The 17012-nt window shown below is 35.9% G+C and overlaps 1 protein-coding gene across 7 annotated transcripts in view; it reads left to right on the forward strand.

Annotated features, from left to right (window-relative positions):
• Positions 1-17012, forward strand: part of LOC134300005 (cysteine-rich venom protein-like) — a 33310-nt gene that overhangs the window by 12324 nt on the left and 3974 nt on the right. For 5 of the 7 annotated variants that reach the window (XM_062984548.1, XM_062984576.1, XM_062984543.1 and 2 more), the window contains exons 2-6: positions 3500-3561; positions 5531-5644; positions 6941-7031; positions 8698-8843; positions 12703-12797. In XM_062984548.1, coding sequence (XP_062840618.1) covers positions 3502-3561; positions 5531-5644; positions 6941-7031; positions 8698-8843; positions 12703-12797 — 506 coding nt within the window. In that variant the 5' untranslated portion in view covers positions 3500-3501. The remainder of the gene's footprint in view (positions 1-3499; positions 3562-5530; positions 5645-6940; positions 7032-8697; positions 8844-12702; positions 12798-17012) is intronic. The other 2 variants (XM_062984566.1, XM_062984571.1) reach the window with 1 other exon arrangement.

Here is a 17012-nt window from a genome sequence, read left to right on the forward strand (position 1 = left end):
TTTACATTGGCAACCCCTCCAACATTTTTTCGAACAGCTCTTAGACATATTAAGTATCTTTTAAATTATTAGTACATAATACAGTGTTCCCTCACTTATCGCGGAGGTTAGGTTCCAGGACCACTCACAATAAGTGAAAATCCGTGAAGTAGGGACACTATATTTATTTTAATATATATACATTATTTTAGTAGTTATACACTATTTTAAGCCTTTATCAACCAATCGTGTGTTGATAAATCGCCTCCTTCTCCTCCCATTGCCGCTTAGGCTCCTTTTCTTTCCCTTTGGCTTCTCCTTCCTCCCTTCCTTAGGCTGTAAATTGTAATTTTTTATGATTTATAATAGTTTTTTAGAGTTTATTGAAAAACTTAGAAACAGCAAATCCGCGAAAAGTGAACCGTGAAGTAGGGAGGGGACACTGTACTAAATTGTGTATATTTAATTCACCAAAATTTTCCTTTACATTATTCTTCTCCTTTATTTGTTCCATCCAGCTTCCAATTTTGTCTAATTTCTTCCTTTTCAACTCCTTATCCATTATAACTTTTAAGTTTTTTGGAAAATTCCTCTCAATTATAACTGGTGTTATTTCAGAATTTTATTTAATTAGATCATTCTTATATTTATTCCATATTGTTAATATATCTTTTAATGGTACATTTTCCATTTGATTGATATCCACTTTTGAGCATTCCTTAAAAATATATTTCTAATCCAATCATTTCCATCCAATCTATATCATTTGTTTACCATCCCTTCTATCACATGTCTCAATTAGTTCGCTTCATAATAACTTTTAATTTCAGGTAGTTCTAATCCTTTCTCTTTTTGTAATATGTACCAGTAACATTTATTTATTCTATTATTTTTCCTGCTATTACAAAATGTATTTGTTAATTGCTGCCATATATTCAGTTTCATTTCTGACATTTTGAGGGGTATCATTCTTAATATAAAATTTTCTTTGGGTAAAAATTTTATTTTAAATAAAGCTATTCTGCCAATAATAATACCTTGTCTTATTTTCAGGGAAATAGTGACCTTGGGCAAGTCCCATCCCCTTTAAATCTCTAAATGGAAAATACCTTCTGAAAAAATGCATTCCTAGAAATAATAATAATAATAATTTTATTCTTGTATCCCGACCCATCTCCCCATAGGGACTCGGGGCGGCTCACATGGGGCTTGTCCAACATCACAATATAAAAACAAATCAAAACACATAAATTTACAACAATAAATCAACAATATCAGTAAAACCATCATAAAAACAATATTGCAGGAAAAATAGGTTTGTTTTAGGTTTGTTTTAGGTTTGCAACAAGTCCAAAGTGACTTGAAAGCACACGATGGGGAAGGTAATGGCAATCCACCCCAGTATTCTTGCCATGAAAACTAAATGGATCACTACAACTAGAGATAAGTTGGTATACTATCAGAAGGTAGGACTCCCAGGCCGGAAGATGGTCAAAATGCTACTGGGGAGGAACAGAGGATAAGTTCAACTAGCCCCAGATGTGATAACGCAGTTAGCTCAAAGCTGAAAGGAAGGCTAACGGCCAACGGTGCTGGAGGTGAATGACGAATCCAATGTTCTAAACATCAACACACTATAGGAACCTGGAATGTAAGATTTATGAGCCAGGGCAAATTGGATGTGGTTATTAGTGAGATGTCAAGATTAAAGATACATATTCTGGGAGCCAGTGAACTGAAATGGACTGGAATGGGCCACTTCACAAAAGATGACCACCAGATCTACTACTGTGGACAAGAGGAACACCGAAGAAATGGAGTAGCCTTCATAATTAATAATAAAATTGCTAAAGCAGTGTTTGGATACAACCCAAAAAAATAATAGAATGATCTCAATTCATGTTCAAGGTAAACCATTTAACATCACAGTGATCCAAATATATGCCCCAACCACAGTGGCTGAAGAAGCAGAAGATCAGTTATATGAGGATCTGCAGCACCTACTGGATAATACACCAAAAAGAGACATTATTTTCATTACAGGAGAAAGGAATGCTAAGGTGGGCAGTCAAATGACAATGGGGATCATAGGCAAGCATGGTTTGGGACAACAAAATAAATCAGGACAAAGGCTGATAGAATTTTGCAGGAAAACTCACTGTGCATGACAAACACTCTCATCCAATGACCTAAAAGATGGCTTTATACATGGACTTCACCAGATGGTCAACACCAAAATCAGATTGACTACATCCTTTGCAGCCAAAGGTGGTGGATATCCATCCAGTCGGTGAAAACAAGATCTGGAGCTGACTGTAGTTCAGATCACGAACTTCTTATTGCACAATTTAGAATCAGACTAAAGAGATTAGGGAAAATACACAGACCAGTTAGATATGATCTCACAAATATTCCTAGTGTGGATGCGGCCTAAGTGAACTCTGCCTGTGCCCTGAGTGCCATTTTGGCTAAGGGGATTGCTATGATATGAAGTGGGCGGGGCCTACTGTTCTGAGCTGTTTCTAAAGGGGGAAAACGGCTCATCCTCTAATTTGGGCTTTATTTTTCTAGGTTTTTTTGTTTGAAAGCCATAGACTGGATGACTATCTTTTGTGGCCAAATTTGGTGTGATTTGGTTCAGTGGTTTTGCTGTTTACTCCATAGTAAAACAGCACAGTACATTTTTATGTATATCGATAGATTGGTTACATAGACAAATGGGGATATTACATCAACATTCACACATATACTCTAACATTCATTGATCATTCATTCATTCATCAAGCATTCTTACCATCCTTCTTGTTTAAGTTTATCAGCTTCTTGAGAGGAGGCAGCTGCTCATACCGGAGTTCAGAAATGATGTTCAGCTGATCTGACACACTTTTCCTGAAAGAAGAGGGTTCTTTTTATGCAGTATTTTCTGTTGGTGTTGTTTTGAACCTTGTAAATTACTGACAGAGAGCTAAAACATGCTGATTCCATCAATTCCTGGACAGATGTTGACTTTGCTTAATTGGTTTTACTTCTCAAGGAGCCATGTTTGCTTCCTTCTTAATGTAAGGCACCTTGTAAACATTTCCTTAAGTGATGTTGGTAAACATAAGGAACTATAGTGTTGACTTCCTTACTTAAAAGAGCCATCATCGTCTTTGCAAATGTAAACATTTTTTTCTACCATTTTCTAATCAAGTCAGCAATGTCAGCAGTTAATCATTTGTCTCCGGTCATCAATATTAGCAGTTCAGCAACTTTTAATCTCAGTCTATGAATTCCTTACCTTCTTGTAGTTTTCCAGGCCTCATTCCTTAGGATGGCATCTCTAGACTATATAGATCCCAACCATTCATCTTTCATAAAATTCCATTCAAACCATACATATTTCATGACATTAGTACTGTCTGCAAGAGTCACCAAGATAGTGAAATCAAGACACTTGACATGACTTTGGGGTTTATTTGGTTTTTAAAAATTATACATTAATTTTAATTGTATTTGCTGATTTCTTTTAATTCCCCAGTGATGCTTCTTCAGATTCTTCTCCTTCCTTTGGTTGCTATGCTACAGGAAACTCTAGGACAGGTAAACATTTCAAGAACAATTGCCACAGTTACACAGAATACCACTATTTTTGAAATTACTTTTCCATAGTTTTAGATCTTACTGGTCTTTAGCTACCTGTTTTCAAATGCCTAACTTTCCCTCCATAAAATGAAGTGTATGGGGTGATCCCATTAATTATAGAAGATTAGTGCTTCTGGAAGGTCTACTGGAATATTAATCTCTTTGTAATTAATGGGCTCACCCCATACACTTCATTATTAAAGGTAACAGTAAAGGTTTCCCCTGATGTTAAGTCCAGTCGTGTCCGACTCTAGGGGTTGGTGCTCATCTCCATTTCTAAGCTGAAGAGCTGGCGTTGTCCGTAGACACCTCCAAGGTCATGTGGCTGGCATGACTGCATGGAGCGCCATTACCTTATTAGCAAAGCAGAAATCCTTGTGCACGTTGTTTTAAAGGGAAATCAACCCCACTCTACAAAATGTCAGCATCACCATTAGCACCTTGTTTACATAGTGTCTCTAGTATTTAATGGAAGTCTAAAGTAAGAAGAGGGAAACCAGTTAAAGCGTTTTAGTTCTTTAAATCTCAGAGATGGTCTTGGGAAGGTTATCACCACACACTATTCCCACTGGCTACAAAAATCCCCCTTCTAAGAGATGCCATCCATTTGGAACTTGTTCTGCAAGAAAGGCAGTGTGAGATGACCCTGCCTAGCTGTTATAACAGTACATTATATGCACAAATACAGTCCTTCTTTATCCATGCTATGCTTGAATTCTTGCCCAATTCATTTGAGCCTGCCTGTCTTCAGCAGCTTCAAAATGTATATCCATACCACACTACTTTATCATGATCATGTAGTCTGAAGAGTAATTTCCTAAAAGTTCTTTTAGAAGCACTTGCAGTGGCTTGAGTTGTGTGATATTTACATGCTCAAGCTGAATTCCTACCAGGGTGTGGAGAGGGGGAAAGTTTTCTCTGTAGACCTGTGTCTACACTAGCATAAAACCCAGGACAACTTTGTGTCCTGTATCATGGATTGGGACCATATGGTGGCTGCACCGTGATTCCCTCAACCACCTCAGCAGCAGGAAGGATCCCTACTGCCCAGCTACACTAAACATACTTCTGCACTGCTGGGCATCAAACCTAGTGGTTCTCCTTACATCCTGTATTTTGGTGGTTCCCAACCACAAAATAACACTTAATTCTGCCCTTGATAGATGTTAGTAATATCATAGAATCATAGAATAATAGAGTTGGAAGAGACCTCATGGGCCATCCAGTCCAACCCCCTGCTAAGAAGCAGGAAATCGCATTCAAAGCACCCCCGACAGATGGCCATCCATCCTCTGTTTAAAAGCCTCCAAAGAAGGAGCCTCTACCACGGCCCGGGGGAGAGAGTTCCACTGTCGAACAGCCCTCACTGTGAGGAAGTTCTTCCTAATGTTCAGGTGGAATCTCCTTTCCTGTAGTTTGAAGCCATTGTTCCATTACTGCTACACTATGTGACGTCAATGGGGTGATAAATCTATTTTGACTTTTAGTTTGTACTCTAAAGGATTTATTCAAGATGCTTAACTTTTTGGGTGGTTCAACACTACTATATAATTCACTATAGTGTTGTATTAGCCTGCATGCATCCACACAATGCCTGCCAGCTGATGTGAGTTAACCTGGGATAAGACACTTAATACTGTTCTAGAATTTGGAATTTCCCATGTGTTGGGTCAGCCATCCCGAATGCCTATGCAGGATCCAGGATTGTGTCCCCGGCCCCCAGTACCCTACTTTCTTTTCCAGATAGATAATCACCGTTCACCTTGATCTGCAAACTCTTTACTTCCTTGTTTGTCCCATGTGACTGAGCAAAGCAGCGTGGGAGGAGGGAAGGGGGACAACTTCTCCCAAGTGTCTTTTTGGAAATAAATTGGGGTGTTTTTTAGTCAAAATAATATATTGCATTAATGCTTGTCTATACCTTCAGATGAACAATGGCCTAGTTGCTAATATCTCTGAAAGCCAACAGAAGGAAATTATTGACAATCACAATAATATCAGGAGAAGTGTGTACCCTACTGCTAGCAATATGATGAAAATGGTAAGATGCAAAAACTTTGCTGCAGCATTTGCAGATATGCTGTTCCTACTTACAACATGCAAGCTGGAAGTTGTTAAACTAATACATTTAGGGGGGGGGAATTTAAGGCTTTTGAATTTTGAAATCAACAGCTGGCCAAATATGTGAGAAGTTGGGCTGCTTATCCACAAAAGAAAAAAAAAGTAACAACAAATATACACACATTTGATAAATGAGCAAAAGCCACTGTGTGCATTTGTAAATTGTACAATTTTCCGTCATTGTGGACATCATTTTAATGAGACATGATGAAAGATATGTTTAACTAATATGTTTTGGTATTTTATTTTGCCTCGGTCAGATTAAATGTGGGAGATATTTATATAGATATTTATATAACAAAGTGGCTCTTCTAAAATATGCAGTATGCAGCATAGCCTGTATAGGTTTGATTAAGTGCACACAAAATTAGACATTTTTTTAGAAATCAAGTACATAACAGGGAAGGGGGCATTCCTTCTGATGGTTCACTCGTCTTATAATAATTTCAGAGTTTATTAAAATTAATATAGTTTATAAAATACTAAAAGTTGCAGTTAAATGCATTTGTTTGAAAGGAGCTAAGCAATATTAAAAAGAAAATATGCCTTTAAATTATTTACAGACTGCTCTATGGGTACAGAAAGCCAATGTGGTGTAATGGTTTGAATGTTGGACTAGGACTCTAGAGAACAGGTTATGAATTTCTGTTTAGACATGGAAACCTATTGGTGATGGATCCGTACTGTCATGTAATCTTATTTCTGAATCCAGATTATCTGCTTTGAAATGAATTATATGAGTCTACAATGTCATATAATCCAGTTCAAATCAGATAATCTGATATCATAAACTGCATGATATGGCAGTGTGGATGGGCATGGGTGACCTTGGGCAAGTCTTATTCTGTCTCTGAACAAATCTTGCAAAAAAGTTGGAAATGACTTGAAGGCACACAACAAAAATAACAAAACGTGGATCTATGATATCTTCATCCAGTGCTAATTTCCCTGACCCTAGGTTAGCTGTGGGAAAATGTATCTCAGATGCCTGTGCAAAATGCTTCCCTAGCTGCAAAAGGAGCCTTGTTCATGATAAGTGATGTGTGACTCCCCCTCTCCAATTCAAGAGGGAGATGTGGGTCTATGTCCACAGAGCTAATTTTAAAGCTCCTGCTGCTTGGCTAGGGAAGTCTCTTTTTGTGCCTTAGCTGAATTGCAGCTGGATTCCTGTTGGGGTAGAGTTAAAATGTGGTTTTCTTTTTCTTTTTCAATGAAGGAATGGAATGCAAAAGCTAGCGAACATGCTAAAAAATCAGTTGGAAAATGTCGAGGAACAGTGAGCCCCAAAGAGGAGTTGCTTGTGGATGGTAAGTGAAGAAAGAAACAAGGGATTTTCTTTGGCAATTTGTTGATGTTTTTTTAATCCTGGATCTAAACTGCCATATAACCAACGCATATAATCCAGTTCAAAGCAGATAATCTGGACTCAGAAACTGGATTATATGGCAGTGTAGACGGGGCCTGAGATAAATTAGTACATCAAGCAAAAATGTTAGTTCTGAAAAAAAGGACTTCAAGTATTTTGACTTTATAACGACCCTTTTTTTGTCAAGATTTGTTCAGAGGGGGTTTGTCTTCAGTCTCCTGTGAGATTGAGAGAGTGTGATGTGAACAGGATCACTCAGTTGGGTGTCCATGGCTGAAAGGGAATTTGAATCCCAGCCTACTACTGACTCTTTAAAAGAAGAGTTGATTAAAATGTGGAATTAGCAGGAACAGACTGCTCTTTTGGGAGCAGACAAAGGTGTTGAGTAGTACTGGCTTTTCCCTATCCTGTCAGCATTTCACCATCACCTACCATTTTTTTGTTTTTATTTTTGCTGTGGACATAACCAAAGAAGCTCTTTTTATTATTTTCTCTCTTTTTTCCATTTATTGTACATGTTCCTTTTAAATCTTAGTTCAATTGAAAGTTTCTTAGACATCCATTCTGGTTTTGTTAGACATCTCCCATATTTCCTCTTTATCAGTTTGAAGCTGTGCCTCCAATATCTCACTTTTTTGAAACTCCCATCCATCGTGAATTCCTTTCTCTTTTAATATGTTTCGCTTGGGGAAGAGAAAATTCAAGAAACTAGGACAAAGAACAATGTTTTCAAGTTGTAGGAAAAGAGATTTTAGGTAAATATTAGGGGGAAAAACATTTTGATGAGAGCTGTTTGATAGTGGAATCTGCACCCTTGGAGTGCAGTAGGGTCTCCTTATCTGGAGGTTTTTAAACGGGCTGGATGGCTATCTGATGGGAGTGCTTTGAAAAGTTCAAAAGGACCCTGATTAAAAAAAGGCTGAAACTAATAAAATCAAATTCAACAGAGAGAAAAGTAAAATTCTACATTTAAACCACAAAACCCAAATGTACATGAGAATACATGGCTTCAGAGTAGTACAAATGAAAAAGGCCTTGGCATTCCTGTTGTGCACAAGTTGAAAATGACCCAACAGTAGGATGCTGCAGCAATGATGGCAAATAATTTTTTAGTCTGCACTAACAGAACTGTAATTTTCAAGAGAATGGAGATGATTAGTGTCACTATTCTCTTACTTCACTGGAGCATGCAAACCTACCTCCTCAGGCAGGTAGTACCAAAGTGGGCGTTGTTAGGAAGGTAGGAGGTCATAAAGAAGCCTGGAAGTGTCGAAGTAGCATCACTTGGCACAAACAAGGGTCCCATAGACTGGAGAATAGGCTTTTAGGAAGACCATTTATCCACATCAGCGACAAGGATCTGTCAAACACGACACTTTTCCACATTTTTTGTATTTTTTGTTCACTTTCTCGATTTATTTAAATCCAGTATTTCAAAAAAAATATTTCATTTTTAATCAACATGTAACTAATGTATGAACTTTGTTTAAATTACCAAGCCACAAATTTGTGCATTTGGTTATAGTTTTCTAAGAATAAAACTGCAATTTCTTGGGACAATTTAATGATTTCCATCCTTAGACATAAACTATATTTCCCTTTTGCAGGAATCATGTGTAATCAGATTGTTTTGCAATCAAAACGTGCCAACTTCTGGATCGATGTTATCCACATGTGGAATGATACAGGAGTTAATTTCAAGTATGGCATTAGTGCAATTGATCCAAAGCATGATATTTCTGTCTATACTCAGGTATGAAATGATAAACATCTAACATGCTGAACTGATGTCAATGGTTGTCAGTGTGTTAAACTGTTTCATTGCACCACCACTTCCTAAATTTGTTTGCTTTTTTAAAAAAAAACCTCAAAAGGCTTCCTGAGCTCTTTAGAGGGATGGGTGTTATTCTACCATTTTTTGGCTACCATCTCAGCTATTTTAGGCCAAGGTTCAAAAACATGCCAATGTGAGTAGATCAATAGGTACCGCTCCGGCGGGAAGGTAATGGCGCTCCATGCAATCATGCCGGCCACATGACCTTGGAGGTGTCTATGGACAACGCCGGCTCTTCGGCTTAGTAATGGAGATGAGCACCAACCCCCAGAGTCAGACATGACTGGACTTAACGTCAGAGGAAAACCTTTACCTTTTTAATACATTTTATAAACCAGGAAGTAAACCAAAATTCAGCTTAAAGGTGAGGGGAGTGTCTTTATTTTAAAAAATAAATATCCCCCTTTCAAAAAATCGAGTTCAAAATGTCCTTGGGGGCTGAATGCAGTTCATGAATGTGGGGTGCTGGATTCATACTTAAGCACAAGCAACTAGGCCCTAATGATGATCCAAGATGCAGAAGGCAAGGGTCCTCCAGAATTAAACTGAGGCATTTTCCATTTATACAAATAGATAGATAGATCCTGGGGCTAATCCTCAATTTGTTGCCTTTAGTGCTATTCAATCAAATTGTCCTACTTAAAATACCCCACTTAAAAGTGTAAATAGGCAGAGATTCCTGGTTGGGCCCAGTATGACACATCAAAACATAATCCTGCTTCCTTTTTAATGTCTCCCATTTAACATTTGAACACATTGTCAAATGCTCAACTAAATGTTAAAGTGCTTAGTACAGTGATGGTCTCGTCAAAACCCCAAGACCCCCAAAGGCCTCAAAATCCATGGCCAAGGAAAATGTCATGGAGGGTCCCAAAAGCTAATGTCTGAGGGCAAACTTTTCCACAGAAGCATGATCTGCCTAACATCTGAATGCAAACTTTTCCTACATCTATAGCTGTACAATCACATATAATAATAATAATAATAATAATAATAATAATAATAATAATAATACTTTATTTATACCCCGCCACCATCTCCCCAATGGGGACTCGGGGCGGCTTACATGGGGCCATGCCCAAGACAATACAATATATATCAGGGGGAACACAGGGATAATCACATTATTTCTTCAGGCAGCTGATATAATCACTCGATGACCATCCAACAGTGTGCCCTTGCACCCTGGGCGGTCGTAAAGGTCATGGAATCACCAAACACCCTGCCTTTGTCTCTCCCTGAGAACCCATCTAGGTGAGAATCCATTGTTTCACAAGTCCAAACCCACTGTCAAACCTGGGCTGGCAGGATTAAAACCTTTAATACTCCTTAAACCCTATCCACATTTTTTCTCCACACACCCACTGAAGGTGAGCTTAGAAACCGTTACAGGCTTCAAACTGTGCAATGACAGTTTATTATAATTCCCACCAGTCCAGGAAACCTATCAGTTGCATCAGCAGACAATCTGCATTTGGAATGCAGATTGTAAACTTGCACCAACCAGCACTCAGGGTGGTCATTGTTTGAATAGCTGCAAAGCCCAACAAATATCTTAGCATTTGTCCATTGCCTTTATGTCTGATTGAGAGTGCTGTTTCTCCGGCATCCAAGTTAATACACTTCTACTTGCCTTCATCCTGCCATGATTTATTTTGGATTGGAGCTCAGGCACACCAGATACCTGAACCTGCAGTTCCTGCAGACAGAGCTGACATGACATAACAATGGGAACTTGTAGCCTTGTTCTGGAAAATTTTACACATTTTCTAAAGCCCTGGGAACAACTTGAAACTTGTAGCTATTCACCACTACCTTCAGGCAGAGGAGCAGCTATGGAACAAGTGGGCAGAGTAGCAGTCCGATTTGCAGTAGGATGCAGCTTGCTCCTACATCATCTCATGGACAGTGGGGTCGGGTGGAAAATCTAAAAAACAGAATTCAGAAGGGAACTAAGAAAAGAACAGAAAGAAGTCAAACAATCCCTATCACAGATGACACAGAAGACAGAAGGTAAAAATGATGAAGAGGAAAAGATGAAATAAGATTTAGGGGTGGGGAGGCTTGACATAAGTGAGCAGACTTAACATAAATGGATGGAAGTAGAATTAGAGAAGCTGATGCTTAAAATGACAAAAATTGTTTATTTAAAAATCAAAGGATTAAATCTATCTCAAAAAAGAAGAAAAGTGTTTCACTTTCTGAACAAATTGGATAATGATCTGACTTGCCTCCAAGAAACACATAAAAACATGCACATGTTAAGTATGTAAAATATAAAAAAATGGAGGAGATAATTTACAGCTGCTTCTGACCATAAAAGTGGAGGTGTAATAATTTATGTGAGAGATATCTTAATCCCAGAAAAAAACCCTGAAGATTCAATTGGTAGATATTTGGGAGTACAAATAGATACCCAAGGTATGAAAATATTGGTAGTAGGAGTATATGCACCAACTGAGACAAGGCAAAATTCTATGAAAAATGAATTGAAAAGATTTCAAATTATACAAGATATATATTTGTGGGTGACTGGAATTGGCTTATTTCTCCATCGATAGAGAGAAAATTGAAAAAATAACCCCTAATAAAAATTGAACAAGGCAAACTCCCCAAAACATTTTTCAGTTTTATGGATCATATGGCATTAATAGATGTCTGGAAATTAAAATAAGCCAAATGCAGCAGACTACATATTTTACTCAGACAGACATAAATAATTTTTGAGGATTGATATGTTTTTGGCATTGAAGTCCTTAGAAATATGGAGATCAAAAACTGGAGTTTTATCTAAGACATTCTCTGATCTATAGTGTTAAGAATGAGAAACAAGAATTCAACCTTCAGATAAAGGTTAACTAATTGTTAATTGCAGCTGGTCATGATCCAACTCTCTTTTAATTCCCATCTGCTCAAGGGCTACAAGCACATAGCTATGTGAAATGTTTATTACTTACAATTAATAGTTTCAATATGGTATTACAGTTTGGATATAACAATAAAGTATAGCCACATTAATACATCACAGTCTCAAAATACTGTAAGTCCTAAACATGATTTCCTGACAGGTGTATAGTGCCTTGAATCTCATGCTGGGAGAAAACAGGATATAAAGGAATAAATAAATAAACAAATATTTCACTGGATGGTACTTAATGTCTTTCTGAGAAATTGTTTTTTTTCTTATACAGGTTCCAATGAGTGGTTTTGTGTTGTCATGCTAATACCCCATATCTGTCTCTGTAGTCCCTGCCTTTGCCCCCACCAGTCAAAAGGGGAATACTCCCCACAGCATAATTTACATTAAATAGGTTGGCCCTTGTTTAATTCAAGACTTTGCATCTAACTCATTATTTTAGGTTGGTCATGAAATAGTTTCTCGGTACAGTATAAAGATTCTGCATAGTATGCCGTATTAGTGCTCTTCTAAGAAGCTTATCGCGATTCTACTGGGTCAGCTTTTGATACAATTTCCCAACTTTATTACTGTATTTCCAACTTAGAACCATGGCCAGGTGTCCATATGTTTGGCCTATGTCCTAAACTGACTGCTAGTTGTGATAATTATACAATTCCAAAAAAGCTAATCACTATGCCATCAAACCATTTGTATACAGGGTCTTCATAAAGTCTCATCATTACCATTTAAAGTCTCTTTACCACTTATATAAATACCCTGTATTTATAGCATGATTCTATGGTGTAGGATCCAGAATATCTATTCAAGCCAAGACTTAAGGTAATGTTTTGATTTGTTTTTTTTTTTTAATGTTCCTAGCTTGTTTGGCATAATTCATATCAGATTGGATGTGCTTATGCGTTCTGCCCAAAGAATGAGTTTAATTACTTCTTCCTGTGCAATTACTGTCCTGCGTAAGTATCCATTCTGAATTAGAATGTTGTTCATTCACTGGGTTCAAGAGTGCTCTCTGAATATGCGGATGCACATGGAGTGTATTTCACTAGAGAAAACAAATCCATATATGCAGGAATCCACTAGCCAGTCTGTAGATGAATAAGGAAGCTCCTTAAGCATTAGAAAATCCATGATAATATTTGCTCTTCAGCGTATCAAAATGCACTTGTGTGCATTTTTAAGTGTATAATAATTTAAACCATTTTCTGTATATTTTCCCTAGTGTATGTATATCTATATATGTGTGTGTGTGTGTTTGTGCGTGTTTATGTGTGTGTGTGTGCGCGCGCGTGCAATTTTCCTTATATATGATTTTTGAATGCTAACATCTCTTAGTTTTTTCACTTGTATATGCAACTTTCCCTAAAATTTGGCATTTATGTGTACGGTTTTCATGTATGTTTGCATTTATTCACTCATTCATTTAGATTTATGGGCCACTGCTTAACACCGAAGAATTTTGAAAGTTGCTGACAACAAAACAAAACAGAGGGAAGGTTGATTCAGTTAATAATCACTCTAACAAAATAATCATTATACCAATACTATCAATAAACAGAATTTAGAAAAGCTAAAAGTAAAAGTGTTCAGTCATGATGACATAGATTTGGATCTCACCAGTATCTGGATTGAATATCACACATAGATAATAGTTTATACCAAAATCTTGGAAGAATCAATATGTTTCTGCCTGGTATTTTTTTAAAATAATTTTTATTGCATTTCTATACATTATGTTACAAAAAAAGAAAGATCTTTACAATTTATATAATTAATTCTTTTCCTTCTCCCAGTGTGCTACCCATTGTGCTCCCCATCACCGGAGTCCATTTCTTTATAGTCCCACCAGAACTTCATTTCTTCTGGTGGGGGTTGATTCCCATCTTCTCTCCTTAATGTTTCTTCGATAAATTTCTTCCATATACTTTCAAAATCATTTTTTTCCTTAGGCCTTTTTTAACATTTAAATTACATGTTAATTTATTATTTATTGCTAATTTCCAAATTTCCTTGCACCATTCTTCTATTTTAATTTCCACCTCTCCTTTCCAATGTCTTGCTATTAATAACCTTGCAGCCGTTAACAACATTGTTATCAAATTCTTTTCATTTTCTTTCCATTCATCTGTATTGTATATAGATAATAGTATAGTAGCTGGGTTTGTATTGATTTTTTTCTTCATGATACTTCTATTTCTACTATGACCTTTACCCAAAACCTCTGTACATATTTACATTCCCACCACATATGAATATATGTCCCCCTTTCCTGACAACCCCTCCAACATTTTTCTGAGCAGCTCTTATCTATATTATGTATCTTTGTCGAGGTCAAATACTATTTCCATATTATCTTATAGTAGTTTTATTTTATTCTAATTGATACATTTTTGAAATGTCTTGCTTTTCATAATTTTTCCCAATTTCTTTCTCCTACTTTTATTCCCAGTTCTTCCTCCCATATTTCCCTTGTTAATATTCCTTTCCTCCCACCTTTAATCTCTATTAATATTTTATATATCATACTGGTTATCCCTTTCATATTCTCATTTTCTTCTTTAGTCTGCTTTTTTTAAATATTATATTTTCAAATTTTGTTGGTTCTTTCCCCCGAGCTTTTTCTTTGTCAATTTTGGAACCATTGGTCTAGTTGGACCCAATGGAGCCATGATATATTTAAATCACCTAGGATTCCCTTTGTGCTGTTTTCTCCTTTATTTGTTCCATCCACCTTCCAATTTTGTCTAATATTTTCCTTTTCAATTCCTTATCCATCACGTTTTTTTTAGGTTTTTAGGGAATTTCTCCTCTGTTATCACTGGCATTATTTTAGAATTCTCTTTGATGAGGTGGCTTTTATATTTATTCCATATTATTAATATATTTTTTAGTAATACATTCCCCATTTGGTTAATTTCCTTTTTTAAATGTTCCTTAAAAATACATTTTCTAATCTCATTTCTATATCTTTAGTAGTTGTTTCCATCCAGTCTATATCCACTTTATTTAGCATCCCCTCTACCACATGTCTCAACTGGTTTGCTTCATAATTACTTTTGATATCGGGCAATCCTAGTCCTTTCTTTTGTGGTTTGTACCCATAGCATTTATTTATTCTGTTTTTTCCCATTATTACAAAATTTGTTTGTCAATTGTTGCCATTTATTCAGTTAAATTTCTGATATTTTGAGGGGTATCATTCTAAATATAAAATTTACTTTAGGTAGTATTTTAATTTTAAATGACAAGTGTATGTTGTTATATTCCTTTAATCTTTTTTTCTGTCTCTTTCAGACAGAAAAATGCCTCTAAGTTTTTGCTTTCCATTTCACTTAGGTCCTTAATTACTAAATATTTTATGTTTTCTTTTAGAGTTATTTTTATCCCCCTCCGATTTTCGAAATCTTCCTCTTCTTGTTTTGTGTAGTTAAATAGCATCATTTCTGATTTTCCCCAGTTTATTTTCAGCCCTGTTATTTCTCCAAACTTCTTTATATGCTCTCCTATTATTTCCATTTTATCTCCTATTCCATTTAGAGTCAAAATTGTGTCATTGGCAAACAAGCTAATTTTATCTGATTTTCCTATCCCTATTAATGTATCATAATTTCTAATTATGTTTGCCAATATTTCTATTGTGATTGCAAATTATATTGGTGACATAGGGCATCCCTATGTCACCCCAATGTAGCTGTCTGAATATAGTTGGTTCACTAATCCCATTATTCTGCTTCCCATTCCGAATTTATTTGAAATGCATTTTAATGTTGGCCATTCCACACAATCAAATGCTTTAAATATGTCTAGAGCTATGATTCCTGCTTTTATCTGTTGATTTTTTATTATCTGAATTTTATTTATTAATTTCCCAACTAAATTTGACATTTGCCTTCCTTTTATGATGCCACATTGGTCCTTATTAATATATTTTTATATCCAATTGTTCATTCTATTTGTTATAATTGCTGACAGTATTTTGGCATCCTAATTTATCAATGAAATTGGTCTGTAATACTCTGGGTCTGTTTCATCTCTATTGATTTTGAAGATAAGTAACACTAATGCCTGTTTCCAAGATTCTGGATTTTTTTTCTCCATTTAATATTGCATTATATAATTCTGACAATTTTGGGATTAGCTTTTTCCCAAATATTTTATAATATTCTGGTCCAAATCCATCCCACCCCGGGGTTTTCCCACTCTTCAATTTCAATATAACTTTCTCTATTTGTTCCTCTTTTATTGGGGCCTCTAACAATTTCCTATCCTCTTCCCTTAATTTTATATTCCAATAGCTTTCCACATATTCGTTTATTTTATCTATTGAATGTTCTCCTGCTTGATATAACTCTGAATAGAATTCCTCAAATATTTTTAACTTTTCTTTTCATTTGTCTACATATCTTTCCTGATTTGTCTCTTATCTCATTTATCGTATTCTCCATTTTTTTTCTTTGTACTGCCCTCGCCAACATTTTTGAAATTGTGTTACTAAATTCAAAGAATTCTCTCCTTAGGTATATCAAGTTTCTTTCTACTTGATCCATCTCCATTTTATTCAATTCTTTTTTTGTGTCCTTAATTCATTGTATATGAGTTTAGTTCTTTTTGTTATATACTGACTTTCCAATTTTCCTCTCTTTTTCTAATAAATTTTTCCTTTCTTCCTGTTTCTTTCTTATCTTTGATGCTTTTATTATTAACCCTCTCATCACCGCTTTCATTGTGTCCTATAAAAGAGCTCTTGATATCTCTTTATTGTTTAAATCCCAAATTTCTTGCCACTGTTTCGCTAATTTATTTACCTCCTGTTTCAGTATACTAGGGTTGAATCTCCATCTTTTTATCTGATTGTAATCTTACTTAATTTGAAATTCTATACTAACTGGAGCATGATCACTAATCCTTGTTTTCTATTTCTGTATTTCCGACTTTGTCTAGTATGTTTTTTGTAATAAACATGTAGTCAATCCTTTTATATGTTTTATGTACTTCTGAGAAATATGTATACCTTCTCTCATCTCCTTTTAAAAGTCTCCAAACATCTCTCAATCCCCATTTACCCATAGTCATACTTAATTTTGTCATGTTATTACTTTTGTCTCTAACTGTTGGATTGGATTTGTCTTTTACCGTATCCATTACCATATTCATATTTCCTCCAAAAATTA

Source organism: Anolis carolinensis, chromosome 1 (genome assembly GCF_035594765.1).
Source record: "Anolis carolinensis isolate JA03-04 chromosome 1, rAnoCar3.1.pri, whole genome shotgun sequence".
Taxonomy (NCBI): Eukaryota; Metazoa; Chordata; class Lepidosauria; order Squamata; family Dactyloidae; genus Anolis; species Anolis carolinensis.